We start from the raw sequence: 26954 nt of genomic DNA, 5'->3' as shown, positions 1-26954 counted from the left end.
AGGAAAACCTGAAAAAGCCTAATGGGATTATGCGAATAATGTGAAACCGGGATCTGAGAAGGGAGACAGAGTGAAGTTTTTAGTCAGAAATTGTCTCGTCTGAGTATGTCCCTGTATTTCTGTGTTTTGGCACATACTTAAAAAGCCAGGAATAACCGTTTCCAGGGTCTTTGTTTAGTAAAGTGGAGAACACCTCTTGTAAATCTCTAAACTCTCCGTTACATCCATCTTCCACGCCGAGCAGTTGTTAATTACGTTTGTGTTGTCAATGGTGAGCGGATGGTTGTCGTTGAAGACGTGCTCAGCCACTTTTGATCTAAAATGATGCGTCAGACCTTTCTCGGCATCTCTTGATGCTTTTGTTACCTCTGCCAAGTGTTCTTTAGTTCGTGTTTCCAGATTCTTTCTAGTCTGACCGATGTAAACCTTCTCGTAATGTGGCCAACTGATTTAATAAATCCCGGATTTTCTTTGTTCTTCAATCGGGTCTTTAGTTGCTCCCAACTTATTTTTCAGCTGTTTATTTCGGCTCGTGTAGACTAGATCAATTCCAAATTTCCTTATTTTCCGACGGAGAGGTCGTGTAATGTTTCCGCCGTATTCTACTGCCACTCTCTTAAGTTCTGGTGTTATTGGTGTAAGTGTTGTGAGTGATTTGTTGTATGCGTCTCTTCTTTTTTTGGAAATAATTATCTGGATTGTCGTTTCTTTATATCCGTTTAGTTTTGCAATCTCAAGAATGTGTGTTCTTTTTATTTCCCTAGCTCACTTAACGGTAATGGCAAGAGGCTTATCGATTCCGTCGAGTCCAAGATTCGTCGGGTACGAGGTACATACCCGACCCGACCCGAGCCCGCAAATTATTATTTTTTCAATACCCGAACCCTACCCGAACCCGGCGGGTACGAGTTTCAGGTAAATTTTCCGCTACCCGACCATCTCTACTTCTTACCTATCATTACCTACTGATCCTTTAAAATGGGACCGTCCTATGGTTAAACAATCAGTTTCGTTAGAACCATTGAAGAGTGCAATTATTGCTGTAAACATGACTCGCTCAAACAAACGCATTTTTCGTCGGGGCAGTAATGATAGTGATACCAATAACTGTCAAGGTAACAACAATACGCTCGGCGTAACGGCGGCCATCAGTTTGGCAAAACCGAAACCAGAAGACCTGCAGAAAACGATCGAATTGAAGAAGGTTCTCGAATCGTACAACGTGGTTGAAGAGGAATCGGGTCTAAATCATCGGAAGGAGATACTGGACAAACTGAACGCGCTCGTCAAGCAGTGGGTTCGAGATGTGTCGATAGCACAGAATATACCGAAGACAGTGGCGAAGAAATTGGGCGGAAAGATCTACCCGTTCGGTTCGTATCGTTTGGGGGTTCACGACAAGAAAGCAGACATTGACGCACTGTGCGTTGCTCCCCGTAACGTCGAGCGAGCCGACTTTTTCGGATCGTTCTTCGAATTACTCAAGAAGCAACCGGAAGTAACCGAGTGCCGGGCCGTAGAAGAGGCTTTCGTACCTGTAATGAAAATGAACTTCGAAGGAATTGAGATCGATCTACTGTTCGCCGGACTGGCACTGAAAAGAATTCCAGACAATTTTGATCTACGCGACGATATGCTGTTGAAAGATTTGGACCCCAAATCGGCGCGGAGCTTAAACGGGGTCCGAGTGACGGACGAGATTATGCGCCTAGTTCCCAATATAGACAATTTCCGTTTGGTGCTGCGTGCCATCAAGCTGTGGGCAAAAAGTCGTGGAATCTATTCCAATTCACTGGGCTATTTCGGTGGTGTATCGTGGGCTATACTGGTGGCCAAAACTTGTCAACTGTATCCTCATGCGACCGCCGCCACTCTGGTACATAAATTTTTCTTTGTGTTCTCTCAATGGAAGTGGCCCATTCCTGTGCTGTTGAAACGTCCGGATAGAGTCAACCTCGGCTTTCCGGTGTGGGGGAGCAACTATCGCGATCAGTTTCATTTGATGCCAATCATTACGCCAGCTTATCCGGAGCAAAATTCCACATTCAACGTCAACAGTTCGACGCAAAAGGTGATGATCAACGAGTTCCGACGGGGTAAGCAGATAACAGACGAAATCATGCTCAGTAAGCAAGCTGACTGGGACAAACTGTTCGCAGCGCCAACTTTCTTCTTCAAATATCGCCACTTCCTTGTGCTCTCGGCATCATCCAACAACGCAGCTGATCAGCTGGAATGGTGCGGCCTGGTCGAGTCCAAGATTCGCCTGCTGATTCAGAACCTGGAGCGCAATCTACCCATTGATTTGGCCCACGTAAATCCCAAGTGTTTCCAGCTAGCGCCGAAAGGCACCAACAAATCTTTATGGTTTATCGGATTGGAATTCAAAAAATTGGATGTCGACTTGAGCGAGAGCACTCGAGGGTTCACCGACGTGGTACACAAACGTGCCGAGGAAATTAAGCTTCTTAAGGATGGTATGAACATCGAAACTCACCACATTCGACGGGAGCAATTGAGTAAATATTTGGACCCGAACCTGCTAATGCGAGAAATTTCGGGCTCCAAGACGGGATCATCGACACAGAATAGTGGAACTTCGGGACCGACTAGGAAGCGCCCCCTGGAAGATCATTGGAAAACGGCCATCGCAGCGATTATGAACAAGAAAGTAAAATTTCCAGTAGCAGCAGCAGAGGCACTCTGAGCGTTGATCATGATTAGTAATATAAGGTTTATGTGTACATTCCAGTTGTTAGTTTAAGTAATATAAGGCAAGTGTATATATGTATATAAAGTTTACATTCTGATTCTGTTCTGAATAAGAACTAAATAATTTATAAAATAATTTATAAGAATAAATAATTTAAAATTTACAATCAGTTTATATTAGTTGGGGGCACATATATATTAGAAAGATTTGTTGTTCGGTTGCTAGGCATTGAGAGCCGATTTATTTTTCAAAAGGATAAAAAGATTTTTCAGTCTGACGACCAAACAAAATACGTGTCTTCATTGAAATCGCCACAGGTGAGTAATATTACTGCTATTCACCATTTTTCTCCAACGTTTTGTAATGCGTTATAGAAAATTTTGATTGTTATTGATAACCTCAAACATAAAGCCTCAATAAGATTCGTTCTCCTTATTCACCAAATTAGTGAAAGAAACACAAAACAATTTTATACCTTATCGCCCTCGACAGTACGCATCTATCGTGGGTTTACCGTCGCACCACTGTATTCAAAGTAACTTGATTTGAGGTGGCTCACTGCATTTGAACTCGTCTGTTATGAAAGTGCTCCATGAGCGAAGGCATGTCTTTTGGATGTGCGACCAGTGCATCGAATTGATGATATTAGGCCGTATGAATAAAAGAGTTAGAGGGGTCAGTCCCGGCGTAGTGGTTAGCATTCACGCTTCTCACGCCGAGGACCCGGGTTCAAATCCCAACCCCGCAGAAGTCACGAATGACCCAAGCTGGTTAAAATGACTATAATCAAACAAAAAAAAATTTGAGCAAATGCTCCCATACGATTTAAACGGGAGAAGCAAAGTAAACTGTTTTATTCATACGGCCTATTGTCTCGCTTTAAACAGGCTTTATCGTCCGTTGACCAGGCTGTGTTTTCAATGTCTGCCATTAGCGATTTGAAGTAGGCTGTTTTGATTAACGGCAAGTGGACAGAACAGCTTTCTAAGAAAGTGCAAGACACTGTCTCTGCGCCACTAGCCCTTAGAATCGCTGTTGGCAAACTTTCGATGAAACGTCGTCGTGATGAGTGGTTCAGGGTTGTCAAGCCGCTCCTGGGAGGTACGAAACCATCGACTTCTGAGGCCGTAATAACTGTTCCTTACTTACTTACTTTACCTGCCGAGAGCCGGGGTGCTCATGCCGTCTCAAAAATTCTTCTCCATTGTATTCGGTCCTGGGCTACTTGCCGTCAATTCGTTGAGCGTCTCAACACACGCACGTCGGCTTCAGCCTGGTCGACCCATCTAACACATTGGGCCCTACTATTCCTGGTGTCGATGGGGTTCCTGAAGAGAACGGACTGCACAGTCGTCCGGCGACGTGGCCGACCCACCGTAGTCTCTCAACTCTCTTCAGGAGATCCCAAACGTACGAATTTATCAACCACTTCCAGTTCATCGCCGTCTATTGAGTCACTGTTCGTGGGAGACAAATGTTGCTTTCCCTGGAGCCTCTTCTACCATATATTTGGTTTTCGACGCATTGATTTGTAACCCCATCCTCCTAGCCGTTTTCCTCATCCGTTTTTAGTCTGGCGTAGATTGCCTCCGCCGTCCCAAGGTTTCTAGTAATGATGTCGAGGTCTTCTGCAAAGGCCAGGAGTTGGCTACTCTTGCTGAAGATCGTTTCGAAGCCTGCTCGCCGGATCACACCTTCCATCCTCTTGCCGCAGCCCTCTGCGCGATTCGAAAGGACTCGAGAGTGTCCCCAAAAGGCGCACGTAGCACATCACTCGCTCCAGGGTAGCTCTGATCAGCCTGTCAGTTTGTCCGGAAAACCGTACTCGTGCATTATCTGCCGTGGCTGTTTGCGTTCAACTGTATCGTATGCTGCTCTGAAATCCACGAAAATATGATGCGCGGCCCTCGACATTTCTGGAGGATTTGTAGGAGAGTAAAACTTTGATCCGTAGTAGCACAGACCCCCGTAAAGCCCGCCTAATACTGCCCTGCGAATTCTCTTGCTATTGAGGATAGACGTCAAAATCTGGGAGAGCACCTTGTAGGCAGCGTTGTAATGCTGCGGCAATTAGCCGGTCGCCCTTTTTGTAGATGGGACAAACTACACCTTCTATCCACTCATCCGGTAGTTTCTCCTCCTCCCAAATCCTTGAAATTATCCAATGAAGTGCCGTTGCTAGCGGTTCTTGGTCATTTTTGTAGAGTTCTACGGAGAGTCGGTCCTTTCCGGCGGCTCTATTGTTCTTCAGCTGACGGATTTCTCGCCGGATCTCTTAGAGATCGGGAGCCGGCACGCTGTTGTCGTTTGTAGGCACTCCTATGCCAACTTCCGTTGCGTCTCCTTCTGCTAAATCGCCATTTCAGTGCTCGTCGAAATACTGCTTCCACCTGTCGACCACTTCGCTTCGCACTAGTTTGTGATTAGATCCCCTCCGCACATGTCAGGTTGAGGTGTATAGCCCTTGCGAGTTTGGTTCACCTTCTCGTAAAACTTGTGCGTAGCATTACCCAGTAAACCATTTGGTTTGTATATCTCGATTGCAACTGAGGTATACGAAATCATATCTGAACGAAAAAGTTATATTTCACGCCATATAAGAACATATATGTACCAAAGTGGAGGCGATATACGTGCGAAAATTTTGACAACTATTTGTAATTCTATTTTGCGCAGTTTTTATAACACGCAACTAAATACTCCTGAATATATGATTAAGATATAATCAAATATTGCAATTGCCTATCCTGCTTTATAATTCACTGTCATTAATTGTATATGAAGACACGCACGACTGCAAAACAACTTATTGTTCACTTCGATTTGACATACTCTAATCATTATACAACTCCAATGTGAAATTGACATGAAATCGATTTAATGTGAACTTTCTATTACGATTTTGTGTTATCTGGGTAGCCTGGAATAGTTGTTCCAGCCATTCACGATCTCTGTACTCATTCTGGCGCTTTTTCTTCCTCAGGATCGTGGTCAACTCATTACGCGCTTGTCGACACTTGGCCAAATTGTCTCTCGTGGATATGCTTAGATAGTTTTCCAAGCTCTTTTTTCCTCTCTTTCGCTTGTTGGCATTCCCCATCAAACCGATCATTTCAAGCACTCGAGGTGTACACACCTAGCACCACGGTTGCGGCCTCGTTGACGGCCGAGCATATCATACTCCATCCGTTTTCGAGGGTCGAAGCATCTAGGTCCATAGCTTGCCACAACATCGTCTCATTAAAGAGTGTCGTCTCAAAAAACTCAAATCACACGACGGATCACACTAACTCCTGCGACAACTTCGGTACCAGTTGTAGCTCCGGGATCTTCAGGAATGTAGTTGTTGCTGATTCTGCGAGCACCACCGCCAGTCCACCCTCGGTCGGTCGGATGTTGGGACGCAATGTTTCTAGCATCATGGAGGCTTCTGTTTCCCCTACCACAGTCGAGCTCTTCCTGCCAGCGCACATCAGTCGTCCCAGCCCAGTGTGCAGTTGTACGGAACGAAGTTTCCAAAACGTTAATCGTGGCAAATATTAGAGTGAATATTTTCTCACTACCGCTGATACACACTTTGTTACCAGTAACCGAAACGTCTCCTTCCAGAATTCTAGACCAGGCAAAGTGCAACAACTTTTGCAATAATACTTCCGATGACGCAGTCCCCGCTGCCAACTCTGTACCTGACCCGCACTCTCTACGCTTCTTACTACTTTTCAGCCAATCTAGCTTTAGAGCCAGGAAGTGCGGAGACTAGTTATAATTTGTTCTTCGACAAGAGGCTTCATTCGCACCTCGAGCAAGTATAATTCTTATAACCAGCCCCGGCTAAAGGCTTCATGGTCGGTAAATCAGAGTTTAGCACAGAGTGAGGGTGTGTATTACCAATCTCGTTCCTAGAACCAGGAAGCGGAACAAGCTATAATTTGTCCTTGAACAAGAGGCTTCATTCGCACCTCAAGCAAGTACCACTCTTTTAACTTGCTCTGGCTAGGGGCTTTTATTGTTAGTAAATGCAGAATGCAGTAGGAAGGATGTGAAGGGGCCTGAGAATAAACCTATACTAAAGTCATTTAACATCGAATGACCTGATTCTACTAAGATTCGAACCCACGACCACTCGCTTGCCAAGGCAGACTCGGTAACCTTGCGGCTACAGGGCCCCCCCTGCCAAAAGCTTACTAATGGGTTATATTTTATTGTCTGGAAGTTTGAAAAGGATCGGTCAATTAGGTAAATTTCTACGGCGTTTTTTCTGTGATGCAATTTGATGCGGGACACCCTTTGCCAGAACGTGGGCGGACTTCGGACCAAAATTCGGTGCTTTTTTATTGCTGTCACAGAGTCGAACTTCGATATAATCTTGTTAACGGCAACCTGGCTTGACGAGAAGATTCACTCGCAACAGCTTTAGATGTGATCGCAACCTGTAGATCTGTTTCTGGACGATCGTAAATCCCTCTTTGCAACACACTTTGTAACCTCTTTGCAACACACTTTCTGCAGGCTTTTAATTGTTTTTCTGCTTCCTTAGAATAAATTGCCTCCGCTGTTAGAAACGGACTGGTACCGAATGGCTGAAACACAAATGGCCGAATCACGAAAGGCCGAGTCACGAAAGGCCGAATCACGAATGGCCGAAATCCAAATGGCCGAATTTCAATAACAGTCACAGAAGGCCGAATCACGAAAGGCCGAATCACGAAAGGCCGAAACACCAATGGCCGAATCACGAAAGGCCGAGTCACGAAAGGCCGAATCACGAATGGCCGAATCATGAAAGGCCGAAATTTTTCGGAATGCCAAAATAACTACTCAATAAAAAAAACATGAAGTAGTTAACAAATAACTTTAATCAAACAAAAAATAAACTACTATTAAACAAACAAAACATGCTTTACAAACGCCTTTGTTTAGCGCTTAATAAAAGTGCAACTGCGTCAACAACATTTTTTCTGCTCATTTTGTGAGCATGAAGACATTTCGAGTAGATTTTTTCGTCTATTTCTCGGCGCGAATTCGGAACATCCCCCTGAAGAATTCTAAGGATTTTCCCCTCTATCGCCTTTTGCTCCACCCGCAGCTCTGTGTTGATCCTGGTCATTGACAGGTGATGGGAACCAACAATGGTTGTCCATCATTGGTGCCATGCTTCCAAGCTGTTTGTGATCCACGGTAGCTTGTCTATGACAGGCTTAAAATTGGACCACATAGTGGGGTGAAACAATGGCCTGTTGTTCCGGTTCCTCCCACTTATGTAAGTATTCCGAAAATATGTATGGAAATTCTCCAATTCTTCAGGCATGGTTCCTTCCATCGCGTCGTACGCCTCCTGTACCCGATTTTGCGGCAGAAAAGACAAAGCCTAGAATTTTTATTACATTATAAAAACATCAAATAACAGTACTTTATTAACAAACCTGCACCCGCTCTACCGCCATGAATATGTCTGTGTTGGTCGAGTAATGTTGTTTTAGTCCGCGTATATTTAATTGTTTTATTATATTTTGTGTGAAATGAAAAATGCATAAGAAGCATTCCGCTTCTGCTTGTTTTTGTTGAATAGTATCCCATCAATGGAAAGCATAGGTTTTCCTCTCTGCGACAGTACAATTTTAACGACAGGTGCACTTTCTTCGTTATTGAAACCAGCAACATCGGATGAATCGCCGGATGCACTCATTTTTCACAGGACAACTACCAACTAGCGTGCGGAAAGCAAACCGTGTTCAACAACAATGGACACAACTGTTGGGTTTGCTATGTGCGGTCAGCAAGGATGGACACGACGGGATATTGAATGAAATATTTCGGCCGCTTTAGTAATAGGGTAATAAACTTGTAGTTTACTGCATTTACTTCTTTATGAAAATCCATGACAGTAAGAATAAAATTACAATTATAATATAAGCATATATCTACGAAAGATAATTTTTATACTGGTTTTTTCTCATATTTCTTGATTATAAATACATGTTCATTATAAGGTGCGAGACGTATTTACCGTGTTAGTAGCAAATGTATCCTAGATGATTCAGGGCGAGACGGCCGTAGGCCGCGAGTGTGCGCCGGTGACCCGCCGTCGGAAGCGCCGGCCACTGCGGGGGGGCAGCCCCTCCGCAGAAACCACTACTATTTAGGTGCATGCATTTTCCTAGGTTTACTGTCTATTAGGGATTATCCCTTAGTTAAGTCCGAACGAGCGGCAGCGAGTAAGGACAGCATGTACCCAACATTTGCGCAGGTTGAAGGCTGTGAATGGCTATTTTCAGTCGAATATGTTTCGGCCATTCGTGATTCGGCCTTTTGTGATTCGGCCATTCGTGATTCGGCCATTTGATATATTATGCCATTCGTTGTTTCGGCCATTTGTGTTTCGGCCATTTGTGTTTCGGCCATTTGTGTTTCGGCCATTTGGGATTACCTATGAATGGCCGAAACACAAATGGCCGAATCACGAATGGCCGAAACACAAATGGCCGAAATAAAAAATGGCATAATACAAATGGCCGAATCACGAACGGCCGAATCACAAAAGGCTCAAACACGAATTCGGCCGAACGCATATTCGGCCGAAAATAATCGCGGCCTTCAGCCTGCACAAATGTTGGGTAAATGCTGTCCTTACTCGCTGCAGCTCGTTCGGACTTAACTAAGGAATAATCCATACCAGTCAGTGAACCTAGGCAAATGCATGCACCTAAATAATAGTGGCTAACCTACCCCCCCGCAGTAGCCGGCGGGTCACCGGCGCACACTCGAAATATTAGCTACTAGCACGATCAATAGGCTTCGCACCGTATAATAATCGTAAATCATTCGCGCTTAGGGGAAAAAACAACTATCAATACTATATCTGCCAAAATAAAAAATAAGACGCAGGATGTCTTGTTTTTCTGAAACTAAGGTAGAGAATTTTAGGAAAAACTTTTTTCCTTCACCTGTCTTTGACGCTGAACATCACAGAGCTGCGAGTGGAACAAAAGGCAATAGATTCAAAATGTGTAAGGTCTAACAAAATTAGCAATAACAATTTTGTTGATTTGGGCATTCCGGGAAAATTCGGCCTTTCGTGATTCGGCCATTCATGATTCGACCATTCATGATTCGGCCTTTCGTTATTCGGTCTTCTGCAATTGTAGTTAGAATGCGGCCATTTGGATTTCGGCCATTCGTGACTCGACCATTTGTGTTTCGGCCATTCGGCACCAGCCTTTGTTCGCTAGCTGTCAATACTACATTTCTTCAGACCGGCATGCAATTTTCCAAAATGATCAGTCTCTATGAATCTCGTTGAATGAAGGAGTACAAATTGACGCGGTGTACACGGACTTGAATGCAGCATTTGATCGGGTGGATCACAGTATCTGCCTTGCAAGACGTGAGAAGCTGGGAGTTTCCGCACTGTTCTGCAGAACTGTGGCTACAATCGTATCTAACACATTGCATTGCAGGCTAAATGTGAAGATCAGGTCCAAGTTTTCCGACATGTTTTCCAACATTTCTGGTGTACCACAGGGGAGTCAACTTGCACCACTGCTGTTTTCTCTGTTTATAAATGACGAATCCTCCCGATGATTTTTTTTTACAAATAAATAAATAAAATAAATTATTTTTACTCCCGGAGCTTGTCCAGTACCTGACTCAGGGTAAACTTCTGAACCGTCGTGAAAATCAGCTTGACACTTGCCGACAAAGTACTCTGCTAACACTCTCAGTCTACCAAACAGAATGCGGGAGAACACCTTACAGGCAGAATTGAGCAATTAAACTTGTTATCTTATGGTCGAATCTCGACTGGAAGCGACTGTAAGAGTCAGTGGCTCTAAATAGCCCCGCAATTGTCCTGTACTCTAACAGTAGGCTGCAAAGTCTGTCGAATAAAAACAAAAGGTCAAGTTCCGAATGCGGAACGGAGCACCAAAGTTTTGCTTCGCTTTTACACTTATAAGGATTGTATTAATGAAGGAGCTAGTTGCATGGATGGTAATAAACTGAAAATATACTAAAGAGTATTACATCAAAATGGGTATAAAATAAAGGTACACGGAAGTAGGTCGGAATTGAACCTGAAACGCTTTACTTAATTAATACGGCTCCAATTGGGCAGCAACTTAGTGTTGTCCGTCGCCACAGTAATATTTCTTCAAACCGAATTCAATGCTAAACGCGGATTAATATGAACAGGATTTTGCACTTTAATTGTCAATCCAATCAGCGTGCTGGTAAAATCAGTTCGCTACTAAAATAGTTGTCGTTTTTCCTCTTGTACCTACACCTCAATTCCATATTGTACCGGCCGGAGTAGCAGCGGCTGCTGACTGGTTCTCCACTTTTAAAGTTACACCACTTTATCGAACAACACACGCGGCACGGCACGACCGCCAACGAATCATGGAATGCTGTTCGGTGGTTTTACCTTGGGCTTTAGTGTGGCTTGGAATAAGTACGTGTTGTATTGCCACGGGACCCAGAAATATGACGAAAATATTTCAATTATTAGTGCAATTGCGGTTCGCAACCGAAGATCGTGATCTTTAGTCGGCGAGAGGTACCAGCCAGCCAGGACCGCTTCACAACAAGCGGTTGTCCTCGACGGCGGGGTGTCAGTGTGTACCTCAATCGGCACTAATTTGCTCGCCTTCAAATAGGGCGATGCCGTAGAATGTGCTCCGCGATCTAGTCTGCGGTCGTCGATCGAGACTCGATCGAGATTTGATTCACTGCGATGCCATGCGATGCGATGCGGGGTGTGAATGGAAATACAGAACTGCCGGACGGACCCACCGTAGAAGTTCCCCTAAATGTGAACCGCACGAGCTCGGAATTAAACGGTACAGCATATCTGCATAATAAATGCAATAAATTATACATGTGTCATGCGTTCAGCAGCGAGGAGGAGAGGTCGTGAGACCCGTTGCAGCCATTTTTCGCGCCATTTCGTTGGGTTTGGCCAGAGGAAAACTATGTCAGATATTTCATGGTGTTGCAATGGTTTGCTCACACTTCGATGTGGAAAGCTTTTGAAAATTGAAATTGTTTTAGATATTTGTGAACTACTGATTTGATTTATACAAAACGAAATTCGCAACAAAGTTGCATGTAAATAATTCACTTTCACAGCAAACACTTGCGCTAGCCGCGCATTTTGTGTGAATCTCGATATCGAAACGTGTTCCACGAGTCAATTTTAATTGGATCACGCTGAACTTCTATTCAACTGCGAAAAGCTTTTTTTTGCTGTGATCGTTTCGTGCGGGTCCTCCAACACGATGATATAATCGATGTACGTTGGACGAAAGTTAAAAGATTTTAGATTTTATTAGATTTAGTTTCTCGTCCCGTAACGATCCTTTGACGTTTAGTTCAATGAGAGCTGCGATCAACTGCTAGATAAATTATTCGCTTGCACTTTCTATTAAGCTCGAAACTTTTCCCAACTGTGCCGCTCATTCACCTGATCTGCCTGATCTCGACGCAAATCGTGAGTAACTGAACAGTAGGTGACCATTTAACCATAACACGCGAACGTTCGATTATGTGCATCACCCTCCTTCGGAGGCGGGAGGTCCCACCGCAATGCGTTATCTTAATTAGTTAATTTATCGCGAAATTGCTCTGTCAATAGTGTAAGATTTTTTTCCTTCACGTGGGATACGTAAAGCCCATTTACATTTCCATAGCATCGAACGATATTTGGTGTATGTTGGTTTGACTCAAAATTTGAACTGAATTTCCTTGGATTATGACCACAACTAACATTCTTGTTTTAGCGTAACTATTCTTACCTTCCAAGCCCTATTATTGCTAGACATTGCGTCTATGGCCGGTGCATGGGAAACGCATCGGATATCTATTCTATTTAGCTAAACTATTTTTTATTTCACGTGAGATGACACATGCTGTCCTTCACTATCGGATGGCATTTGCGTGAATGAATTTAAATGCAGACAGCAATGTCACTAAAACGACTGCATCCCCCGGCGGAAACTACCGAATGCGCAGGTGATCGTAAAAGTTAAATTTAAAACTAGGACTGTGAGCAAGCAGATCGTAAATCGGTCGGCGTACAACTCACATCGTAATCGAAAAAGTATTGCGTGAACTACTTTGATATCGGAAGTTACCCATAAAGCTAATCCGGAAATTGTTGTCGTCTGAGTGTCACTCAAGTGGCTGCAACTGCTTTCGATTAACGAAGTCAGTGTAGTGTAGAGCCGTGACAGTTTACCGAAGGAACTAGCTTTTTCCAGCATGTTTTAGATTGACCCAAAAAGTAACGACGCAGTAAAAACTTGGTGGCGCTGGCATTCAATATACCTATTTATAGTGTATTCAGTGGTCTGCATTCCGTTATTTACATTCAGACAGACGACACTAGTATGAAAAACTCCGAAAGTTTCAAGTGTGAATGGCTTTCAAAAAGGGGAAGCATTTCCGTTGAAAACCTTTACCCTTGTCTTACAGTCTTACAGATATAGAAATAATATAGAAAAAGAGAAATCTTGCAGGTCGTGTTGAAAACTAACCTGCCCTCAATACCAAACAACCAGGCAACAGATTTATATTTGTTCCCCAAGTGAAAAAACCCCAAAAAAACAAGTGACTGAAAATTTTAAATAATTTATTGATTTTTTAGTTCTGATTCAGAACTAAACGTCACAATGTACACTTAAACCTTACCTTATTAAACTAACAAATACACACCATACACAGCCTAATATTACTTAAACAGAATAGAATGTACACTTAAACTAAATCTAACTAAATCATGATCAACGCTCAGCACACCTCTACTGGCGCTACCGGAATCCTTGCTTTCTTATTCAACATTGCTGATGTCGTTTGGTCATCATCTGCCAAGGGGCGCTTCCTAGTCGCAGCAGTTCCACTATTCGAAGATCTCGTCTTGCAGCCTGAAATTTCCCGCATCAGCAGATTGGGATCCAAATATTTACTCAATTGCTCCCGTCGAATGTGGTGAGCTTCGATGGTCATACCATCCTTAAGAAGCTTAATTTCCTCGGCACGTTTGTGTACCACGTCGGTGAACCCTCGAATGCTCTCGGTCAAGTCGACATCCGATTTTTTGAATTCCAATCCGATAAACCATAAAGATTTGCTGGTGCCTTTCGGCACTAGCTGGAAGCACTTGGGATTTACGTGAGCCAAATTAATGGGTAGATTTCGCTCCAGGTTCTGAATCAGCAGGCGAATCTTGGACTCGACCAGGCCGCACCATTCCAGCTGATCAGCTGCGTTGTTGGATGATGCCGAGAGTACAAGGAAGTGGCGGTATTTGAAGAAGAAAGTTGGCGCTGTGAACAGCTTGTCCCAGTCAGCTTGCTGGCTGAGCATGATTTCGTCTGTTATCTGCTTACCTCGCAGAAACTCGTTGATCATCACCTTTTGTGTCGACCTGGTAACGTTATAAGTAGAATTTTGCTCCGGATAAGCTGGCGTAATGATTGGCATCAAATGAAATTGATCGCGATAGTTGCTCCCCCACACCGGAAAGCCGAGGTTGACTCTATCCGGACGTTTCAACAGCACAGGATGGGGCCACTTCCATTGAGAGAACACAAAGAAAAACTTATGTACCAGAGTGGCGGCGGTCGCATTAGGATACAGTTGACAAGTTTTGGCCACCAGCATAGCCCACGATACACCACCGAAGTAGCCCAGTGAATTGGAATAGATTCCACGACTTTTAGCCCACAGCTTGATGGCACGCAACGCCAAACGAAAATTGTCTACATTGGGAACTAGGCGCATAATCTCGTCTGTCACTCGAACCCCGTTTAAGCTCCGCGCCGATTTGGGGTCCAAATCTTTCAACAGCATATCGTCGCGTAGATCAAAATTATCTGGAATTCTTTTCAGTGCCAAACCGGCGAACAGTAGATCGATCTCAATTCCGTCGTAGTTCATCTTAATTACAGGTACGAAAGCCTCTTCCACGGCCCGGCACTCGGTCACTTCTGGTTGCTTCTTGAGTATTTCGAAGAACGATCCGAAAAAGTCGGCCCGCTCAACGTTGCGTGGAGCGACGCACAGTGCGTCAATGTCCGCTTTCTTGTCGTGAACTCCCAATCGGTACGAGCCGAACGGGAAGATCTTTCCGTCTAATTTTTTCGCCACTGTCTTCGGTACATTCTGTGCTATCGACACATCTCGAACCCACTGCTTGACGAGCGCGTTCAGTTTATCCAGTATCTCCTTCCGATGATTTAGACCCGATTCCTCTTCAACCACGTTGTACGATTCAAGAACCTTCTTCAATTCGGTCGTTCTCTGCATATCTTCCGGTTTCGGTTCCGCCAAACTGATGGCCTGAGAGTTATTAGTACCACCACCGCTGAAAGCACCATTACTACCACGACGAAAAACTTGTTTGTTTGAGCGATTCATGTTTACAATAACAATGGCACACCTCAATGCTTCTAATGAAACTGATTATTCCGACATAGAACGGTTCTATTTAAATGGTAACGATAGGTATGAATTTAGGTAGAAATGGGTATACAGAAAGCTATGCTACTCATGGTAATTCTTAGGTACGTTTTTAAGAATATCTATCTACAGGTATGGCTGTATGGTCTACCTACCTGAGAATCTACCTAGGAATTGAATCGTTTTGTTGACTAACCTACACAGGTAGTCTTAAGCAACCGTTTTTTGTATACAACGTTTGCCTGAGACTACCTGTGTAGGTATATACAATTGGTGTAGGTAAACTACTTCTATTGTAAACTAAATTCTATTGGTGAACTAATTCTATTGAAAGAGTCTGAAATCTAAAACATTAATTAAATTAAGGGAAGTCGTAGGCGAAATATGTATCTATCGTGAATAAAATATACATAGTAGAATTAAATTGGATAAGTTTTCTTCTTTTTACCTTTGTTTTAATATAACAAAGGTTTAAAAATTAGTCGAAAAATACGAAGTTGATCCGAGGCCCGGAGGGCCGAATCACATATACCAATCGATAAGATTCGACGAATTGAGCAATGTCTGTGTGTGTTTTCTCCTGAACCACTCAACCAATTTCAACCATTTTAGTATCAAATGAAGGCTCTTGCTACTGCAATTTTTTTGGGAGAGTTTTATCGCAAACAATCAAGCGGTTCAAAAGTTATGCTTAAAAATGTGCTTTTTCAAGGTGTCAATTAGTCGAACGTCTCTCAGAGATGGCCAAACCGATTTATGCGCTATTAGTCTCATTTGGTAGGTAATATAGCCTCATAGTTCAATATTGATTTGTTTTTTGATCGGATGTTTAATTTGAAAGTTATGAGCAGTCGTGTACAGCATAATAAAAGTTACAATTATTTATAACGATTTTAACCAGATAATTTATCAGATTTCAATTATTTTAGTATCAAACAGGAGGCCTTAACGCTGTGAACATATCTGCTAAATCTTATTTGAATTGGCCTTGCCAGTCAAAAGTTATTTGAAAAACATTGCTGAAATTATTTAAGCAAACTTTACTGATATGAACCAAATAAAAAAACGCGATCATGTGCTCTAGCGTAAAAATGCTTAATTTTCCAGGTGGTGTGTCTTTGGAAAAGTTTGTTTAAAAAATCTGGCGCAACTTTTTACACTATTAGGGTGACCGTAAATCTACCTATTAGGGTGATACAATTTTTGTTTTTTTTTTGAATGCGTCCAAAAAAGTACAGAGTCTCCACAAAAGTTATAGAACACAGTAAAATAAGCAACTTTACTGTACATAGTAACTATCTATCTCTTACTGGTTGAGAAGTGTAACGATTTTTTTAAAAAATGCAGCGAAAATTAAAAAGTTGAGATATCGAAAAGCGGTTGCGTCACAATTTAGATAAGTAATTTTTACACGTCAGAAAAAATTCACCCAAATCGATCCTCTAAGATACTGCGATACACGCACAGTCGTTGAAGACATATGATTTCAAGGAGAGCTATAACTCTATAGCTATAGCTATAAATGCTATGGGCTCAACATTTCTAAAGATAAAAGCTTTCTGAAAATGCAAAACAAACAAGTTTTTCGACTTTCCAGTGAGGGTCCCCCTTAAATATCAATCCTGCCCAAGAACTTTGCACACGATTTTTTGATTGCTTTCAAGTATTCTACAAATCTGTCAGTATATTGTTGATGTTAACTACCATTACTGCCTATAAATGCATAACAGTCCCATGTGATTTTCACCACTTTTGAGATGAGCCTGTGAATCATCTTTAAATTGTTCATGCTTTCAATATTTCAAACAGTAATGTTATGTTTGTTTCCAAAATTTAAAAAAAAACCTGATTTAATCCACCTAGTGGTGAAAGGAACCTTTGTTATACCATCTTATATGTCATTTGACATAGGCATTTTCAGTTAAAATATTATGTTTGATTTGTATTTGAATTTGTAATTTTCATAAAACTGACAGAGTCAAATTATATACGCATCACTTTGAACTAAATTCTTTTATAAACTGTTTCTTAGGCCCAGCCGTTCTCAAGTTATTCAGTTGTGAAATCTCAAAATTATCTATTGGAGTCAACACATACAAAGTATCCGATAACCGTGTAATCGACTTTCACGGATTTGAACCAAATTTTGTCAGATTGTTCATTTTAGGTCAGAAAGCAAAAATCTTAGATTTGGTGCCGATTGATACCTCCATAAGTGGTACGATTAGTGGTAGTACCTCCTTTTTAAAAAAGACCCGTTTTGTCAAACCTTTTTATGTTTTACTTACAGATAAACCTGGAAATCTCGACCAACATGTCAAAAGGTCCAATGTGCAAATGAGAGATTCTCTTTGTGTTTCTTCTCTTATGCTTATTACGGCGGCATAAATAGATTTCAACCCAATTATTCTAAAGGATAAGCTTTCCAATAACACCAGTAACCGTTTCATGCAAAATAGACGCATTCAAGTGCATTTATGCCGCCGTAATAACCGTAAGGGACGAGTCTCAAAGAGACCTTTTGGAATGCTGCTCGTCAAATATTAGGTTTAGAAAGAAACTATTTTCACATTCAAATTCTAATTACAATCGAAAATAGTCGAGTAAAAACTGGCTTTTTGCGCTTAGCGTTTTAAGCTGGAAATGATCATTAAGAAATCGACACGTCTTCGGAATTTAATTCAACTGTTTGTTAACGCTGTGCTAGTTATCATCCATATGCATCCTAGCGATAAACAATTTTCAGAGTGTATTTTAAGCTATAAATTACTTTATAGAATATAGGAAAGCAATGAAAACATCGTATACCGAATTTTTGAGCAGATCTGATTTTAAAGTGGCTGTTAGCTTCGGGGTACAATGCTAGCCTAACAAGCCAGTCATTGTATGTTCGAATCTAGACTGATCGGTGTCACTACAGAGTTAATAGGATCTTTGCCCTAGCCCCGTAATTTTCCTGTACTCTAATAACCGGCTGCGAAGTCTGTCGATAAAGAAGAGTCAAGTTCTGAAGGACGTTTACACCCATGGCTTTGCTTTGCTTGATTTTAAAGTGGTTTCTTCAAACAAATCATTAAATTTCGCAACCATTAAGAGACAGATAGTTACTATATGCAGCAAAGTTGCTTATTTTAGTGTTCTAGAATTTTTGTGAAGACGCTATTTTTTTGGACGCATGAAAAAAACAAAAATTTGTGTCACCCTATTAGGTGGATTCACGGTCACCCTAAAAGTGTAAGAAAATGTGCTATATTTTATTAATTAACTGCTGCAAAGAAACATCCGTTGAAAAATTACACATTTTTACTACATTATTCTGTTTTAAATGTTTAGTCCAATTAAAGGTTTGGTCATTAAGGTTTTCTTGAATAAATTTCATCAATCATTTTTAAATATCTTTTGACCAGTAGAACCAATCCTTATGAAATTTGGTATATACATTTGCAGTGTTAAGACCTCTCGTTTAATACTAAAACAATTGAAACTAGATAAATTATCTTGGTTAAAAGCGCTATAAAGTATTGTAAATTTTAACGTGTAATTTCAATTACTCTTAACTTTCAAACTAAAAGTCCAATCAAAAAACCATTCAATAGTGATCTATCCGGCTATATTACCTTTCAAATGAGACTAATAGCGCATAAATCGGCTTGGCCATCTTTGAGAAACAGGCGATAATTATTACCTTGTCAAAACACGTTTTTAAGCATAACTTTTAAACTACTTATTTGTTTTCAATAAAACTTCCTGAAAACTTTTATAATTTAGCAAGAGCTTTCATTTGGTACTAAGATCATTGAAATCGGTTGTGTGGTTCCGGAGAAAACCGTGTCACGTAGTTTTCACATTTTTGCTTATAACTTTTAAACGAAACATCGGACCACGAAGCAATTCAATAGTGATATACTCGGCAATAATACCTTTCAAATGAGACTAATAACGCATAAATCGGTTCAGCCATATCCGAGAAACAGGCGATAGAAAATGAGCTGCACACACACACATACACACACACACACACATACACACACACATACACACACAGACATTGCTCAGTTCGTCGAGCTCTATCGATTGGTATATGTGATTCGGCCCTCCGGGCCTCGGGTCAGTTTCGTGTTTTTCGACCAATTTCTAAACCTTTGTTATATACTATAACAAAGGTAAAAATATGAAACTATGTCAGTTACAAGTTACAAATAAACGCATAACAGTCTCAGTAGTGAAAATATAACAATAAACATCTGCTTTTAGAAAACGTCCGGACCGATTTGACTGAATAACTAACAAATGCAGAGTTTTGTGGCCTAGAAGAATTCTATTGAACAGAATTTGGATCGGATGTACGGTTCCGAAGATATTCCGGAACAACACGTCCGGGAATGTTCCGGATCGGGGATCATAACATCTTTAAGTACTCAAAATTGCAAAATTGCATCATTTGTCGACATATAAAGTGTCCAGGGTTACATTGACCACAGCTGGACACATTCTAGGAACGTTCCGAATATATCCAGGAAAACGGACAGTTGCTCACTTAAACCAAACCCCAGAATGTCACCCCACTATTAACTCAAAATAACAAATTATACAAATAAAAGGGAGACATTTTTTGATTGCTTTGGAATATTATACAAATTTATCAGTATATTACATAGACATGCATATGTATTGATGATAACTATCATAGTGTTATCAAAAAGTTGAGTTCCGAAGGCGTGTCGAATTCTAACTCAAATGACAAATGAAATGGTATAACAAAGGTTCCTTTCACCAATAGGTGGATTAAATCGGGTTTTTAATTTTAGTTTCGTATTCTACTAAGACGCTCCTAAAACTTCAGTCAATCACGTGGACAAGTTTTTTTTAATACAAAAAATAGAAATTCGAAAGAGAAATATTGAATTAATTATACATATTAGCATTAACCATTGATCAGGACACAACACTAATAATTCTTACAAAACGGATAGTTTACCTTTTAAACCGAACGGTTTCGCGAAATATGTTTCCCATCAACGACATTACCCCGTTGATGGGAAGCATATTTCCCGAAACCGGTCGTTTTAAAAGGTAAACTATCCATTTTGTAAGAACTATTAGTGTTGTTTCCCGTTCACTAAATTTTAAACCTCCTACTTCATGAATTTTACTAACTTTTTGGAAGCAAAAAGCATTGAAATAAGTTTTTCTCAAGACGTTTTTATCGATATTCTCCTAAAAATGTGTGATAAAACTGATAAACACTATTTACCAATTTAAAGCTCTAGTACCGTTCTACAATTCGTTCTTTGATGCAAAAGCGTCTACAGTCATCCCAGTATTATGGGCCAGTTGACCGCGGAATTGAAGAGCGTTGGATCACAACCGAGTGCATAGGAGAATCTTTGTTCATCAGGCATTGTCTTAGGACGCCAACTAAGCAAAGTAAATAAGTTCAGGAAGAAGAAAAGTATGTGGTGCTGACTTTTTGGGTGGTTTCCGAAAATAACGCGGAACTGTACTGTACGGTAGACTGTGATCCCTTGCAACTTCCCGAACTTTCGCGGTTTGTCTTGCTTGATCAAGAGCGTGATGCAATACATTAGAATCACATTACTACAAAAGTTCAATTCAATGGACAAAGTAGTCTAAGTCCCCCCTAACAAAAAAAATCACAGTGCTTCGAATTCTGTATATTGATTTTCCTTGCACGTTTTTACGTTTTACTGAAAACAAATTACAATTATAGTCAAAAACAGCGAACCCTGTTGATCTATATGCTTGACCCATAATACTGGGAAACGTGATTTTTGCTGTCAGTGTTATGGGCCATTGTTTAACTTCGTATATTAAAGCGGAAAACAAATTTTTGTAGGTGGTTTCACCGTAATTCAATGAATACATACCTATTCCCTCGATTTCCATCCATTTTGCGTTCAGACACACAAATTTACGCCGCTATTCAGCTTATAATGCACGACCGACTTTTTATAACACCTTTTTTATGACAAATGACAACAAATCGACAGTCGCTTGGAACCACCTGCCAACTATCGGAAAATTATGAAAATTTACGCATTGGAACTAAGTGTATTGCTGTCAAGCATGCCATGGGATGTTGCTTCTGTCTGTTGAACTCATATTCGCTGGTTAAATATTAGTTTCCTACGTATAAAACTAACGTAAAGTAAAGACTGGCCCATAATACTGGGTGGTCCATAATACTGGGGTGACTGTATCTCTTTTAATTTCGTTGCAATTTCATTTTTAACGTGTGGTTTTGGGTGTTGATTTGGTATCTGAAAACTGCAAGTATGCATACATCACCGACACAATAGATCAAATTGCTGGTCGCAATGAAGAATGTACCCAACAGGGGAATTCATACATCACGCATAGCACACTAGATTACCGCGTGCGATGGACACAGTTTGACACGTACGAAGAAGGAGGACAACAATGTTTTTCATAAATTGAGGGTTCGCCTCCACTTTTGTTTGCATAATCTTGCAAAACAAAATCATAAACTGTGAAAACTCAAGTCGCTTAGGTTTATTCGCTGGCAGCAGCTCTTGAACCTGTAGTGCGGAAAGGATGCATTTTTACCCGGTTCAGCACATTCTACACCTCCATGGTAACAAGGAACTATGCCGCAATTTGCCTTGTGCTTGTCTTGAAACCATTTCCCATAATCCGCAAAATTTTATGGTCCATCAGACGCCACTTGCTGATGAGGCTGAGGCTTCCTTCGAAGCCTCGTTGAAAACAACATTTCTTCTCGAAAGCGACGTACGGTGCGTTGTCATAGACGGACGTCCCGGAATTAAAATCATTGTGCAACAAAACGAAAACATCTGGATTTGTGTTCACTTGCTTGCAAAAGGTAGCCGACGATCAGAAAATCAACAACCATACTCCTGCTGGGCTGTCGTTGCTGGTCAATTAGTGAAGCCATAACAAAGGCGAATGTCCGTGAGTCCTTCCGGAGAATACATTTTAATACTTTTAGAAACGTCGCAGAGAGATCCGAGAAGTCAGTTTCGAAACTGTTTTCCATATGCGTCTAACCGTGTCCGTCGCACGCGTTGATCTAGTGTGCTATGCATGGTGTATGAGTTCGAGCAGTTTTCAGATACTAATTCAACAACCAAAACCACACGCTTAAATTGAAATTGCAATGAAACTAAAACAGATAGACGCTTTGCGTCAAACAACGCCAATAGCTTTACCAATTATGAAGGGATTTTCATGGTTTAACAATCGACTCATAATAGAAGCAGCCATTATGTGGTTTCAGTTATAGTTTTTCAATCATTAATTTAGTGAAAATAAACAAAAAGTTTCAAGGTTACATTTTCAAATATTTTCTCCGTGATCGCCTTACTTCACAGCCCGGAACGACATCCAAATGGCAAAACCAGCTGTTTATTGTAATTTCGTTTACTTTACTCTCAGAAAAAAGGTGACAGTCTTCCGTCCCAACGAATCGAAAATTCTTCACGAGGATTAAACCTAGACCAAATTGATGTCTGCTTCGGAAGTACGCCAAAACAAAATGACAGTCTTCCCGTCCCAACAAGATTTCTTTCGACCGCCATTAAACCGAGTTAGACCTATTTGGTAACTGTGTTGAGGAAGTGCGCTACAGCTGTAGCATTCGGTTGTAATACGATTTTTTAGAGAGGGAGGAAGTGTCTGATGCGAAAAATGATTAATTAGATGAACAGAAAAAATTGATGTAGATCAAAAATATATCAGAGCAATGGCAGGTGGGGTCCGCAACCACGCTCTCTCGGTTTAGCCGCAGAGTGTTTACTAACTAAACTCGAGTGTTTTACTAACTAAACTACCGCCGCCCACTATATTAAGAAGCCTTATATCTAATTTTGCTTTATGTAGCGATATACTGTCACAACATTCACAAATTATTTATTGAATGTTGTTTATGCAAAGCTCTAGTAACTATACAGATCTTTATCGCTATTTCAGGACTAGTCACTGAAAATGCCTGATGACTACAGCTTAATTTAAATCTTGATGGACAATATATCAAAACAGAGCTTGAATTAAATCTATCAAAATTAGGTAATAATTGGAAAACCCCAAGTTAAAACAGAGGATTTTTAAATAGAATTCCTAGATTGTTGTAGATTAATTGAATTGTAGCATATACTTCGACCTAATAATGTTCAAATATAAAATGTTTATACGAAATATATAGAAAGGTCCAAGTATCAACGTTAATGGGAGGGACTGTGCCTATAGGTGTATACATTCGTAGTCCTACGCCAAGCCTACTTTAGTGTCCTGAGACGCAAACCCTTCTACTTTTTTATTTTTAGGATGCTAAGAGTAAAGTTAAGTACCAGTAAACGTGACCAGCTGTACGACTCGAGTTTTATAACTCCGCTTTAATGTGCAACTCTTTCTTTTCGCCAACCGTGTAGAGCTGCGCATTTAATTACAGAAATAAAAGTCGCACCCAGTCAAATGGGTGGTGTTAACTCGAGTGTTACCCTGTTTAACCGGGACATATAATATCCGCTACTGGTGAACACTCGAAAAAATGGCACACCCTGTTTCCCTGTGAATACGCACGTTAACTGTGATAACAAAAAATTGGTATGTACACCTTTTTAAGGCGCGAATGACCCTCAGGGTTAAGGCGGCTATAATTGAATAAAAAATATTTATTTTCCGTTTTATACTTTTTAACCAAGTTAATAAAGATAATAAAAGTGAAGAGTACTGGGCGCACTGTTGACGGTCGGTGCGTAAAGACGGTAAAGACGGTACGGTGTACACTCTTCAAAGAGTCTACCTATAAAGAAGGTCGGATTTAGCTAAAATTTGGTTGAAACTACTCAAATGTCCTGAAAAGTGTACAAACTCAAATTTTGAGTAGCAAATTTACTCATTTTGCCTACTTGCTACCAATAATTATATTATTCCCTGTGACAAATAATACACTTTTAAGTTCCTTCTGTCAACTTTTTACTGCTCGCAGTCGGACGTGGCCGGCGTCGATTCAGTTTTAATTGTTCATCGATTGATAAAATCTCAGTTAAGGATGTTTTCTTCAAAAATGAAGTGTTGTTTGTCATTCTACTGAAATTAAATCACAAGGAGTTTTACAAAGATAAGTTTTAGCAGATTCCAGATACTGAAAATCTACTTCGCGTGTCTCTAAACTTTATTATTAAATGTTAGATGTTCCTCGTTTAATAAATAATTCATTAATTTATAATAGTTCAAAACTTACATTAATTTATCGATTCAAGAATAAATTTATTGGTTTACCGCGACAAAATCGATGTTCCGTTTATCGACACAGATTGAAGATGAAATATAATCTGAAGATTGGAAATTAAATTACTGTAATACCTGACTTTGGCCACTTCCTATCACGAGCGCACGAATAAGGATGACCTTTCGGCGGAAGACGGAAAAGATAACAGATAATTTCACACCCGGCGTGGAATGTCGCACGCTGTGCTGCGAAACCTGTGGTTACGGGTTTTGCGCGCTGCACGAGCTGTCCGGCCGGCCGTGTACTTAACTCTTTCAGGGATACTTCAGAAGAAGGGGTAATCGGTGCAATATTTCTGTCAGCTTTTTCCCTGTACAGACAGGTGTAGGTGCTTTCGTGGGAACGTAAGTAAGTAACGACCAACACAAGTAAGTCCACCTCTTCCTCTTCCTCCTTCTTCGGGGATAATGAAGACATCAATATGATCGGACCATAATCGGCGAGATTTTATTGTCCGGTGATTATGGCCGGTCTCGAGGTTGTAAGAAAGGAGGTAAAATTAATAATGGCGATAAACACTTGATCAAAAGTGCTATCAATCCTTTTTTTTCGTACTTTGAGTGTAGGGATGACGACGTTCATTCAGGTCTCTAACTGTTTACATGTAACTAATTCTCTTCATTTTTAAACAATTCATGTCCTTTATCTTTACACACATTGGCACAAATTCAAAAACTCATTCTCAAACAAAGGATGCACTGGCATTGCAAGTCCTACAAAATAGATTTTTCTCTAGTTTTATGGAATGCAGCTGCAGATGCACATAAAAAATCACTGAAAGGTATGTTCAACCAATTAGGTAAAAATGCTGGTCCTGTAACGAGCTCGAGTTTATACTGCGTATAATGAGGTGTCCGTAGTGCTATTTTACAGCACGCCACATTAAAGAAAACGTATAAAATTACGTAATAGTTCCGTTCCAACGTATAAAAGAATCACTCGCTCGTACTGGCCGATCGATGAGCTGAGCAATCATCTTATAAGGCTTCTTTCTGGGTTACATTGAGATGTATCTATAAATTGCTTGAAATGTTTAGCGGTAAAAGCATTATCTAGCTCTTGATCCAACCACTGAACCAGAGCAACTTAGTTTTATGGCATTTTAATCACAATAGAAAGAAAAACGCCAAAAGGCAGAGGCAGATGTCCTTAAAAGCAATTGGATTTATTAGATTTATTCGATTTATTAGATTTATTGATCATAAACAGGAGTAGTTGTATAGGCAGCACAAAGCCCGTTCAATTTAAGTGTTACAAATGCAATAATAGCACTGCCTGGAGGTATGGCGGAAATGACTTTTTTCCACCTTTTCAAGAAGAACGCATTGACCGTCCTTCCCGTTTTTTTTACTTTCCATTTTTTCTCACGGAAAACATTAATACATTAGGTCATAAATATCCATGCGTTGCTGGTAACAGATAGGTATTTGCTTTTTTAGGAACACATAATCGCATAATTAGTCTGAAATTAGACCCCAGTGCAGTTTCATTTTAACGGCAGCCCACAGCGGTATTCTCTATAATTGGTAATCCGATTTCCTACTGGAATAAGTAGTGTATACTCTATTATGTTTCACTTCACGGTTTCACTGTCCGTAATTCGAAATTCTGTAGGAACATTCATGTAAAAGTTAATTAATCTATTCTTTATGACGGCACTTTTTATTTAAGTTTTGGTTTAAAAGCAACAATAAAACCCCTATCACGCGTCCAATACTGCCCCCGCTGCATTTCAGATTAGTTAGTGCGAAAGATGGTCCTTAAATAGAAAATCGACGTTACTCTCCGGGGATAGCAAACTGCTAGCCGATCATAACCATATCATGGACCATGTGGTCCATATCATGGGCCATATCACGACGCTCTGTATTCTATTGGAGCACATTAACGACTTCCAGGATTAGTAATATTTCTTATCCAAAACTACTCGGAGTTCTGATTTTGTATACCGTACATGGTTTTTAGTAGTTTTAACGAATTTTTAACTAAATACTATTAGTTTATGAGTAAACATATTCAAGAGTGTAGAATAATCATTGACGGTCAATGTTGCTTTTACCTATAATAAGCTTTCGACCTACTCCTTTTCTTATATTTGAAAAGCAATAAAATTGCTATTGTGATGGTCTGTATGCTATGAATATACCTTGTTAACTACTGATCACATTCGATAATAGGGCTGTGGTGCTACGATATTGAGAATAGCTGTCCCTTGCACTAGCGTGCCCAGGCTGCCGCACACTTGGGCATGTGCCCCGGCATCTCTTTGAAATTTAATATTAAAAAAAAATTCTGTTACCCAGAAATCCCAGAAGTTTTTGATTGATTTTTGCGATGCCATCTGATAGAAACAAAGCAATGCGTTGCCGACGGTCGCACGGCAAGCCTCGTGATTGAAAGAGGCGACCGAAGAGCATGGTTGCGATTCCCATCTGTCATTGCACAACCAGATATATTTTTGATCATTCTTCGCATCAAATCATCATTCATTTT

General features: G+C 40.7%; 2 protein-coding genes across 2 annotated transcripts; one reads left to right on the top strand and one right to left on the bottom strand.

Moving 5' to 3' along the window:
* The first annotated feature begins 1048 nt into the window (after positions 1-1048).
* LOC128740481 (poly(A) polymerase type 3-like) lies at positions 1049-2707 on the top strand. Its single transcript, XM_053836025.1, has one exon. It carries the CDS (start codon positions 1049-1051, stop codon positions 2705-2707), a length of 1659 nt encoding a protein of 552 aa, XP_053692000.1.
* Positions 2708-13498: 10791 nt separating this feature from the next.
* LOC128740479 (poly(A) polymerase type 3-like) lies at positions 13499-15127 on the bottom strand. The gene has a single exon (XM_053836020.1). It carries the CDS (start codon positions 15125-15127, stop codon positions 13499-13501), a length of 1629 nt encoding a protein of 542 aa, XP_053691995.1.
* Between the last annotated feature and the right edge of the window lie 11827 nt (positions 15128-26954).

The sequence above is a fragment of the Sabethes cyaneus genome, chromosome 3, assembly GCF_943734655.1.
Source record: "Sabethes cyaneus chromosome 3, idSabCyanKW18_F2, whole genome shotgun sequence".
Taxonomy (NCBI): domain Eukaryota; kingdom Metazoa; phylum Arthropoda; class Insecta; order Diptera; family Culicidae; genus Sabethes; species Sabethes cyaneus.
Note: the sequence above shows the minus strand (reverse complement) of the source record. Positions and strands in the feature narration are given on the sequence as shown.

Bases quoted from the DNA above. Each gene is read 5' to 3' on its own strand.
- LOC128740481 (XM_053836025.1), top strand. From the start codon at position 1,049: ATGACTCGCTCAAACAAACGCATTTTTCGTCGGGGCAGTAATGATAGT.
- LOC128740479 (XM_053836020.1), bottom strand. From the start codon at position 15,127: ATGAATCGCTCAAACAAACAAGTTTTTCGTCGTGGTAGTAATGGTGCT.